General features: G+C 41.8%; 2 protein-coding genes across 4 annotated transcripts in view; one reads left to right on the top strand and one right to left on the bottom strand.

The window, feature by feature from the left end:
- Positions 1 to 20,850, bottom strand: part of blnk (B cell linker) — a 156,257-nt gene that overhangs the window by 86,250 nt on the left and 49,157 nt on the right. The window lies entirely within an intron of this gene.
- Positions 18,792 to 20,850, top strand: part of dntt (deoxynucleotidyltransferase, terminal) — a 195,482-nt gene continuing 193,423 nt past the window's right edge. For both annotated transcript variants that reach the window (XM_034101152.2, XM_071205695.1), the window contains exon 1: positions 18,792 to 19,047. In XM_034101152.2, the coding sequence (XP_033957043.1) occupies positions 18,854 to 19,047 (194 nt within the window). In that variant the 5' untranslated portion in view covers positions 18,792 to 18,853. The remainder of the gene's footprint in view (positions 19,048 to 20,850) is intronic.

Raw genomic sequence — 20,850 nt, 5'->3', positions numbered from 1 at the left:
ATCCAAGAGCCCAGACCCTGAGGGCAAAATCACACCAACGGGCCAATCAGTGCCTAGCGACAAAGACAGGTTGTTTCCAAGCACCACACGAACATACAGTACGATGAGAGAAAGACAAAGAGAGAGACACAGAGTGAGAAGAAGGAGGAATGCCCCTCTCTCTGCTCACGAGCCACAGAACATTTCTTTTAACTGCCCAACGGCAATATGTGACTCACCAAACTGTGTTATTAAGTACCCTGTGTTTTTTAACAAGGGGGGCGACTCCACGGTGTGGAAAGCGTATCCAAGGACACAGTATCAGGAGTTCCGGGTCTCGCCACGGATGGTAAGAATAATACTCAACACCATTGCCAATATGCCCCCAGAACTGTGGTGTACCACGGCAGAACAGTTAAAATACGAGTCCCAGTGCACGACAAGAAAACCAGATTACAAAGCTCCCGATTCGGGGGTCACCGGATGTGCATTTATTGAACCAGAGCATGAAACACGTTTTCCAAGGAAGGCTTTAATCGCTCCACCTAAACTAACTAAGACCAATTCGGCAATAAGTTTAATGTTAGACTATGCACACGAACGTAATGTTAGTAACTGTTGGCTGTGCCAAAACCTGCCAGAATCCGTACATTCTCCCATGTTTAGCCCAATCCCATTCTCAAAAACTGACTACAGTTTAGTTAGCTGGAACGATATATCATCCCGCATTGGAGATGATGCCGAGGATTGTTACACTCCATCGTACCCAATAAACTCTGAGAAACCTCTAAAATACAAGGGTTTAATCTCGCTCATTGTTGAGACAGTAAATAAAGATTACCTGCCAGAGGGCTTCAAACAGTTGAAGGTCCTGAGACTAATATATGTGAAGAAATATATTAACCTAGCTTTTGAATACAGATTCCAATTAGCTCTAGCCCAGACTAATTGCTCGGTTAACTTTGCCAGTCCAATATGTACACTGCAACCACACACTCCATCTTTATTAGTTGAGGCTTTGGTAACAGTAGTGCCCTGGTTTGGCTCCAGAACAGTGGACTCAGTTGTGGTTAAAATACATGACTGTTCACAGCCATTACCCTTAGGTAAGTCCCCTACCCGTGACTGCTCTGTCTATGTGCCCCCAGTGGTGGTACATGAGTGGAAGAATGTGTCCATCTGTTTCCAAAATGAAAGAGGATCTCTTACCTCTCCAGATGTGGGACACAGCGACTGTAATACTGTAATAACGGTGCAGTTAGCCAGAACGCCCCTCCCACAGAGAGTTTACTTAGTTTGTGGGGACCGAGCCTATGGCTGTATGCCTTATGACATTTTCTATGGCACCTGTTACCTGGCCTATCTAATCCCTTTAATCCGTGAAGTAAAGGCTGATGAGATTGCAGCTATACTTCCCTCTCCACATAGGAACAGCAGGTCAATTACAAAAGGACAGCGGATGGCTAGTCTATTGTTACCATGGTACGGTATTTATGTTTCTCAGCAGGAAATTGTAGCATTGTCCAAAGTAGTGGAAAATCACTTAAATGCATCTAACACCGCCATGTTAGCCGAACATAAAGAATTACAGGAGGTTAGGACGGTAGCATTACAGAATCGTATGGCACTGGATCTTCTATTAGCCGCCCAGGGGGGCACATGCAAGGTGATTGGTTCTGAGTGTTGTTCTTTCATCTCTGACGCTACTCCTGAAATAATGGACATGGCTCATGATACCGCCAGGGGGATAAAAGAGTTGCATGAAACTCATGGGTTTACCCTTGGGGATTTAACTGGAACTTTTGGATCGTGGGGTGCGGGGTTGGTTACATTTGCAGTGACCGTTTCAATGTTTATCCTAGTTGTGTTAATTGTGATAATCTGCTTGGTAACTGTAGTTAAACTAGCCATACGAAAGATGACCAAAACCGCCCTCCAGGCTCCCCAGACACTAGTAGGATATTCCACAGTAAATGACTCCGTGTTGATGTACGACGCCCAGGTTTCAGATCCGTGGGGCTCAATCACGGCATCTGCGCCATGGGGACCCCCACGAAATGAATGACAAGTTGATGAAAATTGACACTCAGAATGTAGAAGATGTATATATCTTTTCGGGTTTTCACACTATGCAATAAAGGTCTGATTCTTCTTTTCAGATTTTTGAACTATGTATTGGACTAAAATAAATGTATTGATAAGTGCCTTACTTTGGACTAAAGCGTAATGAAGTGTACATGGAGTAATGTTAAAGCTTGAAGACACTGCAATTTTGCAGATTACAGATTAATTCAATCACCACTGTGAAGGTTATACTTTAAACTGTGAATTTCAACTGGACCTTTACAATCCAGATTTTATACCTCAGGTGGATTTCTAATAATCCTAAAATTTTAAATGTGTTTTTACTATAAGGGTCTTGAAGCAAATCTTTGAGATGCAAGCTATTTTTAAAGTTTGTAATTTGATGATTAAGGGGGACTGAAGGATAAATGATAAAAGATGTTATTTGGATGTTATTTTACTGTTTTCTTCTATATTTTTGGTATGTTTATTTTTGTACTATTGATAAACGATTTGTCTAAACACTGAGGAGAGATGATTTTCTATTACGATTAGCGGTACTCAATCATTCTGATGGAAGGTTTTTATTACCTTTGTTATTACTAAGTAATGGAATTGATGTATGGAGTTATTTACATATTTTGGTATTTCTACACGGTCATATGGAGTTGATATGTGGAGCCATTCCTGAATGTTTAAATAGTCTGAATCCCAGGTTATAATGTGAATGTCTTGGAATAGTTGGTCTCTTAAGGGTAGACCAAAAGGGGGAATTGTGAGGAAATATTTGTATGTATGCATGTTAGTGAACTATCAAGATGCTTAAAAAGGGAAAATGATTTGGGTGAGTGAACTGTGGTTGGGGCCTGTGAACATTTGGTTTTGTGAAGACAAAAGGAAGAGGGGGAAGGTGTGGAGTTAACATACAGTCATCTCAGATCCCTGTGATAAGGAAAGTTGAGCCACTGGGATTGGGGATGTGAGCTGTTGATACTAATTTGGGCAGCCAATCACTGGTCTGGAAGGGGGGGCACAGATAACTCCTCCTTCTGGTCAGCGAAGTATTTAGACAGGACTCCCAGCAGGCTCTCTCTCTCTCTCCCCTCTCGCTGGCACAGGTAATTATGGGATCCCACAGAACTGTATGTAATTTGTACTGTATTGATTGTACTTGATTGTATTGCATTGTATATTACCATTAAAGTGGATTATTGTTAAACGGTTACTTGTTTGCTATGGGTTTCCTTCCTGTAAGATAACGGCTATGTTCTAGGAACGCGAGGAGGTTTAAGAAAGCGGACAAGTGGTCCACACAAATCTCCTAACAAAAGCCACACCTTTTGACCCGGTTTGTAGAGGGGAGCGGCCCTGCGGTGGACGTCTGCTACAGCCTTCATCCGAGTCGAACTTCTGAGAAGAGATTGGCGAGCTCCAGCCCAAACTCGGCGACAGCGTCTAATCAAGGCATGAGCCGATGGTACCGTAACTTCCCCTTCGTTGGTTGAGAACAGCGGAGGTTGATAACCATTGGCACAATGGAAAGGAGAGAGACCTGTGGCCGCCGTGGGAAGAGTATTGTGAGCAAACTCAACCCATGTGAGGTGGTCGCTCCAGGTGGTCTGGTTCTGGAAAACGAGACAGCGTAGTGTAGTCTCCAGTTCCTGATTCAGGCGCTCCGACTGTCAATTCGATTGAGGGTGGTAACCTGAAGACAAGCTGACAGTAGCGCCTATGAGTCTGCAAAACTCCTTCCAGAAGGCTGAAATGAATTGTGGACCCCTTTCGGAAACAATGTCATTTGGGAATCCGTGGATCCTGAATATATGGGTCATCATGACCTCTGTGGTACCCTTGGCAGAGGGAATCTTGGTTAGAGGAATGAAATGAACCATCTTGGAGAACCGGTTCACCACTGTCAGGACCATAGTTTTGCCTCTGGACGAGGGGAGACCTGTCACAAAGTCCATATATATGTGTGACCGGGGACGTTGAGGAATCGGCAGCGGTTGGAGAAAACCCATCTTGATCTGGGACGAGGTTTTATTGCAAGCACACACAGGACAAGCTGCAACGTACTCCTGCACATCCTTCTTCATGGCTGGCCACCAGAAACACTGCTTAATCCTGCACATAGTCTTTTTAACTCCAGGGTGGCACGAGAGCACAGACGTGTGGGCCCAGTGGATGACCTTGGAGTGGAGAGACACAGGAACAAAGAGCAGGTGGTGTGGACACTTGCTAGGTGGCGGGTTCAATATATTAGCCTGCTTAACGTCCGACTCTATTTGCCAGGAAAAAGCTCCGACCATACGGTTTAACGGAAGGATGGTCTTGGGCTCTACAGAAAAGGGTTCTGGGTCGAAAAGGCGAGACAAGGCATCAGGCTTTTGATTCTGAGATCCGGGGCGAAAAGAGAGAGTGAAATTGAACCTACTGAAGAATAGAGTCCACCTGGCCTGCCGAGAGTTGAGGCGTTTAGCCTTTCTAATATACTCCAGGTTCTTATGGTCTGTCCAGACAAAGAACGGCTGTTCTGCCCCCTCCAACCAGTGTCTCCATTCCTCAAGAGCAGCTTTTACAGCTAACAGTTCCTTATTCCCCACATCATAGTTCTTCTCTGCCGTCGCCAACTTACGCGACAGGAAGGCACATGGGTGTATCCTGTTGTCCTCCATGGATTTTTGGGACAATACTCCTCCAATTCCCTCATTGGAAGCGTCAACCACGACCACAAACTGGCGCTGGGGATCCGGGATGGTGAGAATAGGAGCTGTGGTGAACTTCGCCCTGAGGAGCTGGAAAGCGACGTCAGCCTGGGAAGTCCACTTGAAGGGAACTTTAGGAGAAGTTAGAACATGCAGAGGAGCAGCAACAGAACTGAAGTTTCTTATAAACTTTCTGTAGAAGTTTGCAAACCCTAGGAACTGCTGAACCTTCTTCCTGGAGTCTGGTGTTGGCCACTTGGAAACTGCACTGATTTTAATAGGATCCATCTGAATCTGGTTTGGTGAGATTATATATCCTAGAAAAGCCACCTTTTCTGCGCGGAACTCACATTTTTCTGCCTTGACATATAATTGATTTTCGAGTAGTTTCTGCAGAACCTGACGGACATGGTGAACATGGGACTTAGAGTCTGGTGAGAAAATCAAAATGTCATCAAGGTACACAAACACAGAAACATTCAAAAATTCCCGCAAAACCTCATTCACAAAACCCTGAAACACAGCCGGTGCATTACACAGTCCAAAAGGCATCACAAGGTATTCATAGTGACCGCTCTGAGTGTTAAATCCTGTTTTACACTCATCCCCTTCCCTTATTCTAACCAAGTGATAAGCATTTCTTAAGTCCAGCTTGGTAAAAATCTTGGCAGTCTGAAGTAGCTCGAAAGCAGAGGACATGAGTGGCAGAGGATAGCGGTTTTTCACCGTAATGTCATTAAGAGGGCTGTAGTCTATGCAAGGTCTCAGAGAACCGTCCTTCTTTCCTACAAAGAAAAACCCCGCTCCAGCTGGGGAAGATGAAGGGCGGATAATCCCTGATTTGAGAGAAGAGGAAATGTAGTCGACCATTGCTCATGCGACTCATTGCTCTCTCTGGCCTTGAGATTGAATACAGTCTTTCCTTGGGAATGGGAGCCCCCGGTAGGAGATCAATGGGGCAATTAAAAGGTCGGTGAGGAGGAAGCGACATGGCTTTTGATTTGTTAAAGGCTTCCTTTAGATCGTGATAACATAACGGTACTTTCTGTAGGTCAGGATAGTCTGAGTGATCTATGACGATCCTACTAGGGTCTGTTGGTGCCTTAACAGAGCGTGAATGTTTACACATGTTAATGCAATCCTCTCCCCACTCCTTCATTTTTACTGAGCGCCACTCAATGTGTGGGTTGTGGATTTTTAACCACGGAAAACCCAAAATAATCGGATGATGAGTAGATTCAAAAATGTGAAACTGCATAACTTCAGTGGTCATTATTTACAGTAATCTGGATAGGTTCTGTGCAGTGGGTTACTGTAAACAACAAACGCCAAATTACCTCAAAATTATCTCAATTTACCGCCAAATTTGAGAACAAAAATATTTTTTTGGGATGTAGCCTATACCAGTTCATCTTTATGTACACTTAGCGGAAATACTGCAGTATCTTTTAAAATGTATTTAAAAAGCAAATGTTCTTTAGGTTAACATTCACTTAGCTAATCAGTATAGTGCCCCATAAAAAAACGAGGGCATCTCCATCATAGCTCAAACCTTTTTGGCCTTTGAGGGCCAAACTGTGAACAAAAACTTGATTTGGCTAACAGTTAGCTTGTGGAGTCACGGAGAAACTGCTAGCCTAGCTCTGCCCAAAAAAACAATGTGTCATTTTAACACTTACTGAATTTAGTAAAGATTAAACAAACAAAGTATAATGAGTGAGCTTTTTAAGTACTAGTTTGGTGTATTTATGTAGATATTGTCAGCTTTGGTAAGCCAGTATCTGTGCTATGCTGTAGGTCAGTTGCTGTTGTAAGCTACATACAATTAACGATTCTGTACAGACTATGGAGCAGAAGCCATAAAGGGATAAGCTTACCTCTAACTTCATCAACAGCACCCAGCCACTTCTAATGTTAAACAGTTACACTTTTCTACTAAAATAATATACTTTGTAGGCCTACATATAAATAAGATACAATGTGTTTATAAGTACGCTTTTGAGATGCTGGGAGTCTTTATGCTAAACTACGCTAAGCTCATCCTTAATTCTCAGCAACAAATAATAAAAATGTTTTTTGCATTATATTTATCATATATATTATGGTTTTTTTTATTTCTTGCCAAGAGTTAAGTGAGAAATACATAAAAAGTAGTATGATCTTCTTATCTATGGAGCTCTCAGAAAGAACATTTAACCAAAATGTGATTATTCGGTTTCAAAACAGGATATGAAGATGATGAACAGGAACCTTTATGATCTAAAATAGGGTTTGTGTAAATCTTTTTATTCTTATTTTAAACTACAGAAGTGTCCCTTTTCTAGATGGAAGATTTTAATTACTTTATTTTCTACCTTTTCCAATTATATCCAGTAATAGTGATTGTAAAAGTGTGGACACATAAGATCCTCACATTACCCAACAGCAAATTGAATCCTCCGAAGATAATGAATACAACTTTAAAAACACAGCCACACACTTCCTTAACACATGCAAATTAACAAAGAAGTAGATCCCATAGAACCCCATTAGGGCCTACTACTTTGTTTAGTTTCAGGGTATGTCTTTAGTTCAGCCTTTTACTTTGTTTGGAAGCATTTTATGGAAGCAAATAAGAGAAAGAATTATTTGAATTTGTTCAGACACCGAATTTATAGCATTGAAAATGTTTACTTTGAAAATCATGTGGCAATGAAGCCACACATTCTGTTGCCACTGAATTTCTTAATATTACTGAATGTTTTCATTTCAAGCAACATGTTTCTGGCGCCACTCACGTGGGTGGTCATACCTTAGACCTTGTTTTTTCTCACATCTGTTGTGAGGATCTACTGATCAGTGATCAGAAATGTATTTTCTTTAATCTATCTGTAAAAACCGACCCCATGTGTCTCAAAACATCATTACGTCGTTCACGCATTATTACTCAGAGTACAGCTGATCAGTTCGCAGCTCACTTTTGCTGTGATAATAACACTAATATGATCGATGTAGAGCTTTTAATACAGTCATTGCTTCACGTTGCTGGACATAGTGGCACCACTAAAGTAGTGGTTCTCAAATGGGGGTACGCGGACCCCTAGCGGTACGTGGGAGTACTGCAGGGGGTACGTGAGATTTATTTTATGTTAATGAAAAAAAAAAATACCAATTTTAGTTAAAGTAACGAAGTTTGAGCAGTGTGGGTTTTATATTAACAGAGTTACACATATTTCAAAACGTGAAGTGTAATAACTGCAGTGGCCTTCCTGTCACTGAGAAAAACAAAGATCCTCAGTGAAGCACAAGCCCATGTTTCTCACTAAATTGTAAGTACAACTTATTAAAAAGATCAGTTAAATGCAACCAATGTCGTCTTAGTGTTATGGCATGATGTTAAAATTGGTTTGCCATGAATTTAGTGATGGATTGTAAACATTTGAAATGTAGAGCATTTAAGTGTTTCTCAGTTACAAGGTTGTTGTTTTAATAAATCAGACACCGATGGTGCAGCACTGTACTGTATCTCTTTATATAGGCATTTCTTCCCTAACAAATAGTTTTTGCGCTGATCAGGGGGTACTTGGCTGAATTTTTTTTTCAAAGGGGGTACATTATTGAAAAAAGTTTGAGAAAGTTTGTATATTTTTTTGTTTTTGTTTCACGGTTATGCCACGAGCTCACAAGACAGTTTTGGGTACGACAACGTGGTACTAAAGGATAGGACTAGAGCTATCTGCAATACTTCTCCATGGATAACGGACGCTATCTGCTGCCTGAGGCGGAAGTGTCGCAGGACCAGTGGTGTAGTGGGCGTTAGACGTGGGGGTACACCGTACCCCCACTTATTTGGAGCATGATCTTTTTTTTAATAGTCTAATAAATATAAAATCATTGCCAGTCTTATCAGTTGCAAGTGTGTATTTGTTGTAATAATGACAAAAACATAATACATTTCACAGTAATTATAATAAAAAATAAAAACGATTTCCTTAAAGAATTGTGATTCGCCCTCACGCTCGTGACCCCGCGGCGAGCTGTGGGTGTGTCACTGACACACCCACAGCTCGCCGCCCGCCGATTTTGCGGCAGCTCTTTCCCTCAAGAACGCTAACGAAAAAGCTCTATAATGGAAGGAAAACATTTTTTACTTGACTTCTTTTCTAAAAAGAATATAATTCACAAGAAGAAAGAGGCTAGCAGCACCGAAGCTACACGTGAAGCTGCTACTAGTACTACATCATCAGAAGAGCCGCCTAAAGACGTGGATAATGCTAGAGAGAGAGAGAGAGAGTGAGAGAGAGAGAGAGTAATTAAAGTAGGACTATGCATACCGGTAGTTTCTGTGGACCTGTCTTCCCGTTTTGTGAGTCCACTGCGCGTGCGCACTTGTGTGGCATTGTTTGGGATGACCTAATTAAAATAGCGTCCCCCCAGTAAAAAAAATCCCCACTACACCACTGCGCAGGACAGAACGACTATGGAAAACCACTGGGCTGGAAGTGCATCACCTTTATCTCAAAGATCTAAGATTGTTTTTTAATGCATTAGTAAAAGAAGCCCGGACTGCTTACTTTGCTAAGTTAACTTCTTCAAAGAAAAATCCCAAGATGCTATTTGACACAATTAATAACATTGTTTCACAACCACTAACTACATTACCGTGTCGTTCGAACAAGGGTGTAACTTTGGTTTGAGAAGTGGGGGGGGACACAAAACAGGGCCCTCCGCAATTAAACATTTTCCCGATTTAATTTAAGAGATTTATGGATACAGCTCTCAACACTCATGAAACAGAACTGTAGCCTATAGCTATTTCAATAATCAACAAACCAATGCTCACAACCAATAACACATACTTGATAAACTCCTCTCTCCTATCTAGTCTGCATTCTTTCTTTCTAGTAGACTTTTTTAGACTAAAGTTTACAATCTAATCACTCAGAGAGTCCTTTAGCTCACTGAGCTGATGTTATCTCAGCCTCTCAGTGCGACAGGAGAGAGCTCTCTCTCTCCTGGTGAAACTGCTTATAATCTCCGTTAGCTCCGAGCTAGCACCAGATGCTAACAACAACCCCCGTAACTCTCTCTGTCTCTCTGTCTCTCTCTATCTGTCTCTTTATCTCTCTCTCTGTCTCTTGATCTCTCTCTCTTTCTTTTATCTCTCTCTCTCTCTCTCTCTCTCTCTTTATCTCTCTCTCTCTCTCACACAAAATGTGCTCGTGCCACACACACACAGACGCTCCTCCGTGACGATGACCGCTTGCATAAAAAAAAAAAAACACATTTGAAAAGTGGGGGGGACACAAACGGGATTTTGAAAAGTGGGTGGGACATTTCCCCAGTGGAAATTACGCCCATGCGTTCGAATAATGACTAACAAGTTCCTTATTTTCTTTGTAGATAAGGTAGCATCTATTAGGTCCAATATTCATCCTGGGACTTCACTGCCGCTCTAGCCCCTCTCCATCCCACTCTGTGCTCGGCTCCTTTGAACCTATCAACTCACAAGACCTGATGGATTTAATTAGGAAAATTAAGCCATCTTCCTGCCCCTTGGATGTAATACCGACTTCCCTATTTTTAAAAGTGTTACCAACCATTTCCATGCCATATCAGCTATTATTAATACTTCCTTGTCTACAGGATGTGTCTCTTCCTATTTTAAGCATGCCACTATTCAGCCCATATTAAAGAAAGCTAACTTAGATCCAGCCTTGCCTGTGAACTACAGGCCTATATCTAAACTACTCTTTCTCTCAAAAGTTCTAGAGAAGGTTGTGGCCAACCAACTCACTGCTGCACTGGAGAGGCACAATATTTACGATAAGTTCCAGTCAGGTTTTCGGAAAAAGCACTCCACTGAAACGGCTCTCCTGAGGGTTTCTAACGACATCCTGATGGCTTCTGATGTGGGTGATTGCTCTGTGTTAGTACTTCTTGACCTAAGTTCTGCGTTTGACACTGTAGACCACCATATCCTGATCAAGAGGTTACGTGACTGAGTGGGCATATCTGGCATAGCATTAGACTGGTTTGCATCATATCTTGTTTATAGAAGTTTCACCGTCTCGATTGGAGACTTTGTGTCAGACTCCTCTCTACTGTCATGTGGTGTCCCGCAGGGCTCGGTCTTGGCTACCCTTAGGTCTTGGCTACCCTTAGGACAGATCATAAACAGTTTTAACATTACATATCACTGATACGCGGACTATATCCAGGGGGGAGCTCTCTCTCAAAAGGACACGGTAACGTTGTGATTCACGTTAATGATAATTACGTAGCTTGCTGACAGCAAGGCATAAGGCTACATCACTCATTTAGCTAGCTAATGTAAGATACAAATGCTATCGAGCCCTCACTGTTTTTAAAATAAACTGCACAAACTGACTACTTATCGGAGCCCCGCTGTTCTCCGTAATCTTTCTTCAAATTAAATTTGTTTAGTGAAATTATTAGAGGATGTTCCCTGAAAGATTGTAAAATGTCAATGAAGATGTCAGACTTCGTATATTTGTTAATAATTACATACATTACATGTAATTTGTGTGTGTGTAGGTTCTCAACCCAGTCTCACATCTAAACGCAGGGCCACCCCAGGCCAACTTGTGGCCCCACGCAAAGTTATATGATGAGGCCATGAGGCCCTCTGTGTCGCGAGCGTCGAGGGGGGTGCTAGTGGAGCCTTGCAGCGGCGAAACTGTGGCGCGTTTACACTGTAGGTGCGCCGCATTTGCGCTTCAGATGAGGCTCCCTCCACAAAATGAAGCACCCTCCGCGAGGTGAGGCACCCTGCGCGAGGTGAGGCACCCTCCGCGAGGTGAGGCACCCTGCGCGAGGTGAGGCACCCTGCGCGAGGTGAGGCACCCTGCGCGAGGTGAGGCACCCTGCGCGAGGTGAGGCACAGTCCGCGAGGTGAGGCCCCACGCAGTCTGCGTGATCGGCCTGTAGGGAGGGGCGGCCCTGTCTAAACGTGTAATAACTACGTTGGTCCACAACTTGGGATGTAGTATTTCTACAAAAACGCCTCTGAAATGGTAGGATCCCTACGTTTTTTTTCACCATTCATTTCCAATGGCTGGCGTCTATGTCTGTCACGATATTCATGTTATGTCACGTTTTTATGTCTAGGTTTGGGTGTTTTGCTGTTCTCCCTGTCATGTTTTCCTCCTGGTTTATTGTCTGGTCCTTTTCCCTGTGTTTTTCCTCCTGTCGTTAGTTTCCCTGGTGTGTCTAGTTGTCTGATTGTGTTCACCTGTGGCCCTTGTGTTTCTCCTCCCCTGCCCGGCTGATTCTCGTCTTGTGATTACCCCTCCCTGTATTTAGTCTTGTCTCTTCCTGTGTTCACGGTTGGTTCATTGTTTGTCTTTCCCTTCATGTCACGCTCCATGTTTGTCCTTGAAGTTTGGTCCTGGATTATTTACTCGTGCTCCCCTGTTTTTTGGAAATGCTAACTTTGTCTCGTTTTCTTTTGTCATCGGCTTTTTTTGTAAATTAAAGCTCGCTTTTTGTTAATACTGCTTTTGGGTCCTACCTTTTCCACGTACCCTGACAGAATGAACCAACTGTGGACTCAGCAGACTCAGATTATTTTGCTCTATAGGCGGAATGTCTTGGGAACTCTCTGGAGTACATTTTTTATACTTGGAATGGCGCCTCATCTAGACAGGGTAGAGAGGCTGCATTGCAGCAGGCACGTCAGGAGGTTGCTCGCAAGCCCTGGCTCAGGAGCATGTTGCCTGAGTGGCTATAACTTTTCACAAGTTGTCCTGAGGACTTGTCCGAAGCCTCTAACCTTTTCCTGGGGCATGACCAGGCCTTGGGAGGTCCACGGATCCTCCAAATAATCTTTAGGAGACGCAAGACCAAGATTCCAGCCCGTGCTCCAGTGGTCGCTGCTCCAGAACCGGCCCATACAGCCATGGTTCCGGCCCTGGTTCCTGCCCCAGCAACCATGGTTCCGGCCCCAGTACCGGGCCCAGCAGCCATGGTTCAGGCCCCAGCAGCCATGGTTCCGGCTTCAGTACCGGCCCCAGTAGCCATGGTCCCTACTCCAGTTTCGGCTCCAGGACTGGCTTACCGGCCGACGCCAGCTCCCAGAGTCGTGTCGGTGTACCGGCCGACTCCAGCTCCCCGAGGACTGTCGGCGTACCGGCCGACTCCAGCACCTCGTCTCCTGTTGGCTCTCCAGCCGACGCCAGCTCCCCGTGTCCTGTCGGCGTACAGACAGACACAAGTCCCCTCTCAAGTCCCCTCTCAAGTTCCCTCTCAGGTCCCCTCTCGAGTCTCTTCTCGTGTTCCCTCTCAGGTCCCCTCTCGAGTCTCTTCTCGAGTTCCCTCTCAGGTCCCCTCTCGAGTCTCTTCTCGAGTCCCCTCTCGAGTCTCCTCTCGAGTCTCTTCTCGAGTTCCCTCTCGAGTCTCTTCTCGAGTTCCCTCTCAGGTCCCCTCTCGAGTCTCTTCTCGAGTCTCCTCTCGAGTCTCTTCTCGAGTTCCCTCTCGAGTCTCTTCTCGAGTTCCCTCTCAGGTCCCCTCTCGAGTCTCTTCTCGAGTCTCCTCTCGAGTCTCCTCTCGAGTTCTCTCTCTCTCGAGTTCCCTCTCGAGTCTCTTCTCGAGTTCCCTCTCGAGTCTCCTCTCGAGTCTCCTCTCGAGTCTCCTCTCGAGTTCCCTCTCGAGTCTCCTCTCGAGTTCCCTCTCGGGTCCCCTCTCGAGTCTCCTCTCGGGTCCCCTCTCAAGTCTCCTCTCTCTCTCTCTCTCTCTCTCTCTCTCTCTCTCTCTCTCTCTCTCTCTCTCTCTCTCTCGTCCCCTCTCAAGTCCTCTCTCCCCTCTTTTGTGCGTCTAGGTATATGGCTGACACAGGTTGTGGATTATTTATATTCATCCAAATTAAATGTAATAGTCTTCTCATCTTATCAGTTGAGGATCTATTTTTTATAAATCTCACTTGGTCTTTATGGATGAGTTTTGGTAGTATCTGATCCAATCTCAGAGCTATCGTGTCTAGATAATATTTTGCAGTCAACATTTATTAGGCTAAGAGGTCTGTAATTAGCTGGATCCATTAAGTCTTTATCCTTTTTCGGTATTAGTGATATAATGGCCTCATTAAAGCTTTCTGGGAGTGAGCCGTATTGGAATGCTTCTTGGAAAACTTTAGAATGTCTACATATTTCTTATAATATTCTGCTGGGAAGCCATCTACTCTCAGTGAACTCCCAGTTTTCATACACATTATAGAAGTTCTGACTTCAGCTTCCGTTATAGAAACATCCAAATTATTTTTGTCTTTTTTAGAGAGCTGTGGTAGCTTCATCTTCTGGAAAAAGTTATTTAAGTCTTCACAGCTAGTTGAACCCATGGACGTATACAATTCTTCATAAAAGTTTTTAGAAACGGTGTTAATCGCCTTGGATGATGTAATTATTTCATCATGTTTTCTGATAGATGTTATAGTGTTATCTGCATCCTGACGTTGGAGTTGTCTCGCTAGTAATTTTCCTGTCTTTTCACCACTCTCGTAGAACTTTGTTTTGAGCCTAAATAACGAATATTCTGCATTTTTATTATATAGGTCGTGTAATTCAAATTTTAGTTGACAACTTTCCTGAATTTTTCTTCATCATAACCTTCCGCCAAATGTTTATCCAATTAACTTTTTTGGCGTCTGTCAGGAACTGAATTTCAAAATAAAGTAACAGGAAACAGATGTATGCCTATAAGGGACATTTTGAGCGTCATTGCGATACACACCCACTGAACTGATTACCCAAGATCCTTAGCTATGGTTTGAGCTCGGTGATTGGATGTTTTAGCCGCAATGCACGTTGGGATATGGTGTTAATGCGATATGAAATCCGAAAAACATTTCAGACTTTAGGATGGCCGAAGACACTACACTACCCATAATCCTCAGCTATCGTTTGGGACTACAGTCCCTTTGCTTGAAAACCCTGTGATTAATCTTCAAGCTCTGACTATCCAGACTATCCAAAACTGGACTGGAACGGGACCAGCCCCCCCCCCCCCACTCCCCTGAACTACACATGCTGGCTATTGTGTTTCGCAAAATGTTCTATGGGACGTCTCTACAGGGAACGTTTTCGTTTTTCCCACAATTAGAAGTTGCCAGTATTAAACACATTGGTGTTATCAAATGTAAAACATATAATTAATACATGGGTGAAAATTGCTTGTGTCAATAATGGGCAGCATTAATATATACCCACATAACAGCTCATTGTTACTTTGTAATACTACTCCACTACAATTCAGAGGTTAACCTGTTATTTTTACTCCACTACATTTATTTTAGTTACTTTGCAGATTCTGATTAATTATGTGAAATATAAACAACCCTTAAATCAGACTGTAGTTACACCTGAGTAAAATTCAGGTAAGGTGATATATTTGATAGTTGGTGCTTGAGAAGACTAAACATTTATCTTCAGATCCCTATAAAGCATATTCATTACTCGTTTTCTCTACTAATAGTTAATTAAAGATTGTATATAATTGCTATTTTGCACATCCCTTTCGAGATTTCAACATTTTCAAAGGTTTATTGACATATCATACACACAACTATGGTGTAGTTATGCATTGAATGAAAAACTTGGGTCACAGGTTCCTCAACAGTGCATTACAAGACATCTATTAATATGTGTGTACCTCCACCATTAAACTGTCATATTCTGCACATTTCTTATTCTATCTACATACATAAGAGTATAATTAATGTGTATAATATCAGTTAAAATAAGTGCTTCAACATAGTTAACATTGCAGGAAAGCAATATATTAGACGTTAAGTACTTTGTCAGGCTTAATATTTATATGTAGGTACTCCTAAAGCTTTTTTCTTATTTAAAAGAAGACCTTAACCTAAAGTATTCTTTAATGTTTACATAAAGGTTAACTCGTTTTTCTGTTTTGCACCTCCTCCTATTAATATTTTTGGACGTCCTGCACTAAACTGTTTTATTGTAGAGATCACTTATAGTATCTTCTTGATTTTTTATATTCTATATTTCTATCATTGACCTTCTACTTTCCCCTTATGAAAGTATGTACTCTTAATATTTTTTTCATCAAATATAACATATTAAAAAATAATTCAATAACGTACTTTAAACACTAGGTGGTGCACACAAGGTACACACAAGGTATTTCACTTATTGTAGTTCTACACATTAATATCTGATTTGTAAAACATCACAGACAGAAAGGTATATCCGTCATTTAATGGTAAGCTATTGAAATTCTGATTCCATAGATGTGTCTCCTATCACCCAAAACCCCTGACTATTCTCTCAACTCAGTATTTACATTCTTTAATTCAAAGAAAATCAGTAATATCTTTAAAAACTACAAGTCTGTGCACCGTTATGGTGTAAATATAACCTATCTACCAATTGGATCAAATATAACAGTCAGCCGAATTAGTATTGTTACTGCAAGGAGACGTATTGTGTGAAGAGAAATAGAAGATGTTGTTTAATTGCTGATATATTTATGATCCACGTCAAGTATTCAGTTTCAGTGGCAGTTCTTCCAGTTTGTCTAGAAGTCTTCTAATCAGGGCTCTATAAATAAAAACTACGGCAGATGTGTAATATTTAATGCAGCCGAACCGTGTATTACAATGCCGTCATGTGATGGCTTTCAAAGAGAAAAGCAAGCACACTCGGAATAAAGTATTATCTTCTTTAAAAAAAAAAAGGTTTTTCGAATTTCATATCGCATTAACACCATATACCAACGTGCATTGCGGCTAAACAATCCAATCACAAGCTTAAACCATGAGGATCTTGGGTAATCAGTTCACCGGGTGTGTATCTGTTTCCAGTTATTTTATTTTGAAATTCAGTTCCTGACGGACGCCAAAAAAGCCCGAGATTATAGAATTAAACAAATAAATAAAAACAAGGATAATTGTGTGTTATTGTTGAGTAAATAACAGTGTGTTATTTAGAAAATAATAACAAATTAGAAGGAAAAAAAGATTTGAAAAATACACATTTCAGTATTCTGAGGCTCTGAGCCCCATTTATTTTCCTCACGGACGGCAAAAAAAGTCAGACATTATACGATTTAAAATAAAAACAATAATCGTGGCTTGATATTGAGTAAGAAAATGTTTTTATGAACCCCACAGCTTCCGGTCTTCCAAGACCCGACCGGACAAAAAGACGTGCTGCAGGCACAAAACACACTACCAATAGAAATACATTGCTTTTAAAATCGTTCTGTGTGACACGAAAAACAGGGGAAAATCGTGTTGGTGATCAATAGATTAAATGTCGTGACTATAACACGAAATGCTGTGAGACTGGGTTGTCTTTTGGATATCATCAAGTTTTTACCATGTGTTTTCCCCTAAAGGTCACTTATCATGCTATTTTTAGGCAATAGCATAGGTCTCAGATATATAAAAACATGTAAAAAACATGTCTATTAAGTGTTTTGCTCACAATACCAAACAGATCACCCGTTCTAGCCATGCTTCATATCCCACTATTTCAACCCTGTTACTAAAATGCTGATTCTGGGTATAAAGCTTTACAAAAAAAGAGGGGAGGGGGAGTTTACTCATGCGGGATATTCTACCGGTCGTTATAGGCCGTTGTTGTGAGTGTGGACGGTTGGAGCATATACAACGTTAGCTTAGCATTCAGAAAACACGCATTTTAAAAGGTTTTTCGCCTGCCGTCTGTCTGCATACTTGTCAATGCATTAATTCATGGTTTTTACTAACCGGTATCAGTATGTTGTTACTTCGGCATCATTTAGAAACGTGTATTATAATTAAATCACGGTAAAATATGTTCATTTTGTTGTAGTTGTAGCCCCCTTGCCAGCGATTCTCTCACGACATGCTTAAACTGTGCTACGCGCTGCAGTGGAAATGCGCCATTATTGATGGTAGGATGTCATCGGCCTCAGTTTGAATAGGGGCCAGCACCCTCATATCCAGCTGAGCGTTTGGGGTGTTACATAGCCCGGCAATTAGTCACGTCTGCACTGTGACACCCTTTAACCCTCAGAACTCCATGCTAATGAGACTAGTGTAAACAAATGATGTCGAGCTGACAGAGGCAAGGTGTGCTTATTAAAGTGAAGAAATGAACTGCAACTTTGTAATTAGAGTAGAATCAAGGCCTGTAATGACCCCCCCCTCCCCCTCCCTCCTTCTTTCGCCTAAATCAACAAATCATTTCTATTTGGTCTACTGGAGTAGAAACATTATGGTAGATAATTACAACTAAGTGACATTTAAACCTTTTCTTTCTGTTGACCGCTGATGCGGAGAAATCTAAACAACACAAGGCAACGGCTCATGTTGTAATTACATCTTTAGAAAGAAAAGGAATAGAAGAGTTATAAAGATTAAATCCATTTTCAGTTTGTGTTCCTGACCAATGCACATGCAGTTATTCTCCCCTGGATGAATGTTCCTAATCATCAATGGCCCGCTCGATACATTACCTGTGTGTGTGCAAAGGCCGTGTATGAGCTTGTGGGATCTCGGGGGAAATGCCCACAAAGGCTTTCATTTTAAGGCAGTAAGCTAATTAAAGCACTGGAGCAGATGGTGCAGACTTGGTCCGGACCTAATGAGCCAGTGAGTGGCGAGACGAACCGGACATGGCAGGACAGCTGTGGGAGATTCGTGAGGTGACAAGAATTCAAGCATCTCCCAGGAGTGAGGCTTTACTCCAGCCAACAGAATAGTCACAACTGCAAGAACATTTTTGAGGCGATGTTTACTTCCTCCAAACTGTTGTTTGCAGAAAAACTTTTACTGGAAGTGTATTATGCCATGCCAATAGGGTCTTTTTTTATCTTCCTTTCCCCCATCCTTAATCATTCCATCTTTGCAGGTGGTTTTTGGTAAACACCAAATCCTCAGCACCTGTTAGAGGCTTTTCCTGTCTTTCAACTATTACCAACCCTGCTCTAACTGACACACTGTCCTAGGGAATATAAAAGGAAGATACACTGGTGTGAAATAAACAACTGTGGCATTACCAAAGTGTGTACCTGGATGCAAGTTGGGAACAACAACAATAAAAGCTCTAAAATAACAGATTCCTAGAGGTCCTGAAATACGATAGCTCACCCCAGAAGAGATGTTCCACACTCCTATTGTGCCTTTTGCTAGGAAAAGATCAAGACCAGTGGAAGCCGCTGTTCCCAGACATGATGTGGTGAAGTTTAAAGATGTCAGACTGTACCTGGTGGAGAGGAAAATGGGATGCAGCAGGAGAAACTTTCTGACCCAGCTGGCCAGATCTAAGGGCTTTATTGTGGACGACAATCTAAGGTTAGAAAAACTTGTTTTTTATGTTCACAGATTGAGCTCGGTGCCTAAAAGCTTTTCTAAATGTGAAGTGAACATATCAATGTGGAGCTAAGAGGGATGCAGGAGTCTTTTTTCTGTTTCGTGTTCAGCTGCCAGCCAGAATGGTTTAAGCTTGTGTTTTGCTTTCAAGGCCTATATTGTAACTCTAGGGAAAAAGAAGGTCAACATACTAATTAAAGGACTGTTTGAAAATGGTCAATACATGCAATGAGGAAAACTATTATTATGTATTCATAAATAAGCATGTGTTTATAGTTTGTAGAAGCAGTGTAATATCTTAATAATGAATGGAATTTATGTTTACAGGAAAGACAGCCTGTTCCTCTGAAAACAAAGGTCTTGTCAGTGTTATAAAAAGAAATTCACCAGGGAGATACTCTGTGTGACTTTGTGGCATTTTCCGGAAAACATGCTCCTTTTTTTCTGAACTTTAGTTCCAATTAGCTAATTAGAGAACCAATATTGTCTCATGAATACTTAATTAGGAAGGGCTAGGGCATCCATCCTGTCTCCGCTACACCTTAGTGGATTTCCCCCTGAGCCATAACTCACAGCTCCTACATAAATACATTTAAGAAGGGGAAGAAATTGGTGAACCCACCCAGCTACAGCTTGTTTAAAAAACAAAACATATTGGAGGGAAGGTAACAGAGCACACACACACTTTTTTAATGAGTTGGGCAAGAGTTTCTTGTGAAGTCACACTTAAGGAGAGGTGTTTTGTGAGCGTGTTGCCTGCTATCAATCAATCAATGTTTATTTATATAGCCCAATATCACAAATGTTACATTTGGCACAGACGTGCAATAGCTGCCGTGTGTAAATCGAAAAGATAATACATTTACAACATAGGTAGACCACATGTTTGGAAAAGCATGTGTCTATAATAACAATGCTATGATGAATCACCGACAGTGCTGAGCAGTAATTATGGAAGCAGCTTCTTCAAACTGTGAACACAGCAGAAGTTCTCTGCTTCACATCCCAAATGGTTCGGTGTGCGGTTTCTTTAGGCTAGTGATACTGTTGATGCAGTCTCTCCTTTTTTAGAGAAAATAAATCAATACAACCAAGCAAAACAAGAAATACATACATTAATAACATACCAACATATACATATACAGATGTTGACAGTAAACGATAATTAAAAAGAGAGAACTCAAAACAACATAAATGATTTAAAAAGATGTCAATGGACATGGGAATTGTCGAAAGGTTTGAACAGTAAGTTATAAAGTTGGTAGACAAGAAGCTAAAATCCAATCATATTTTGATATATATCTTATACATTTATACATTGCTAATAATAAAGGTCATATCTAGTCTTTCCAAAAAAGTTCTCTAAGGCCAGACCATGAGAGACTGAGCGAGGGGTTCTCTGGGTGTTTCCAAAAGACGGATAATGTATGTCTAGCTTGAAGAAGAGAAAAAACATCTAGCTTCTTTTGTTGTTATTAAATCTTGGAATCGCTGGGAAACGCAATTTGACTTTGAAGAAATTCACAGGAAAGGCCGTTCTTCTAACATACCGTAATATATAAGGAAGGTTAGGAAGTCAGCATGTGGTTAAGGTCAATAAAAGGCACTCGTGAACATGGGTGTGAGTGTTCATATGTGTGTGTACCGTAGGTGGGCCTGCCAGCCGTGCTCCAGCTTGGCCATGGCAACATTCCCAGAAACACAGCTTGAGCGCTCCTACGGTTACACTTGGCTTGATGCAATTGTTTGAAACCAACGACAGGAAGTAGAGCGTGCCTGCCTCAA

The sequence above is a fragment of the Pseudochaenichthys georgianus genome, chromosome 15, assembly GCF_902827115.2.
Source record: "Pseudochaenichthys georgianus chromosome 15, fPseGeo1.2, whole genome shotgun sequence".
Lineage (NCBI taxonomy): Eukaryota > Metazoa > Chordata > Actinopteri > Perciformes > Channichthyidae > Pseudochaenichthys > Pseudochaenichthys georgianus.
Note: the sequence above shows the minus strand (reverse complement) of the source record. Positions and strands in the feature narration are given on the sequence as shown.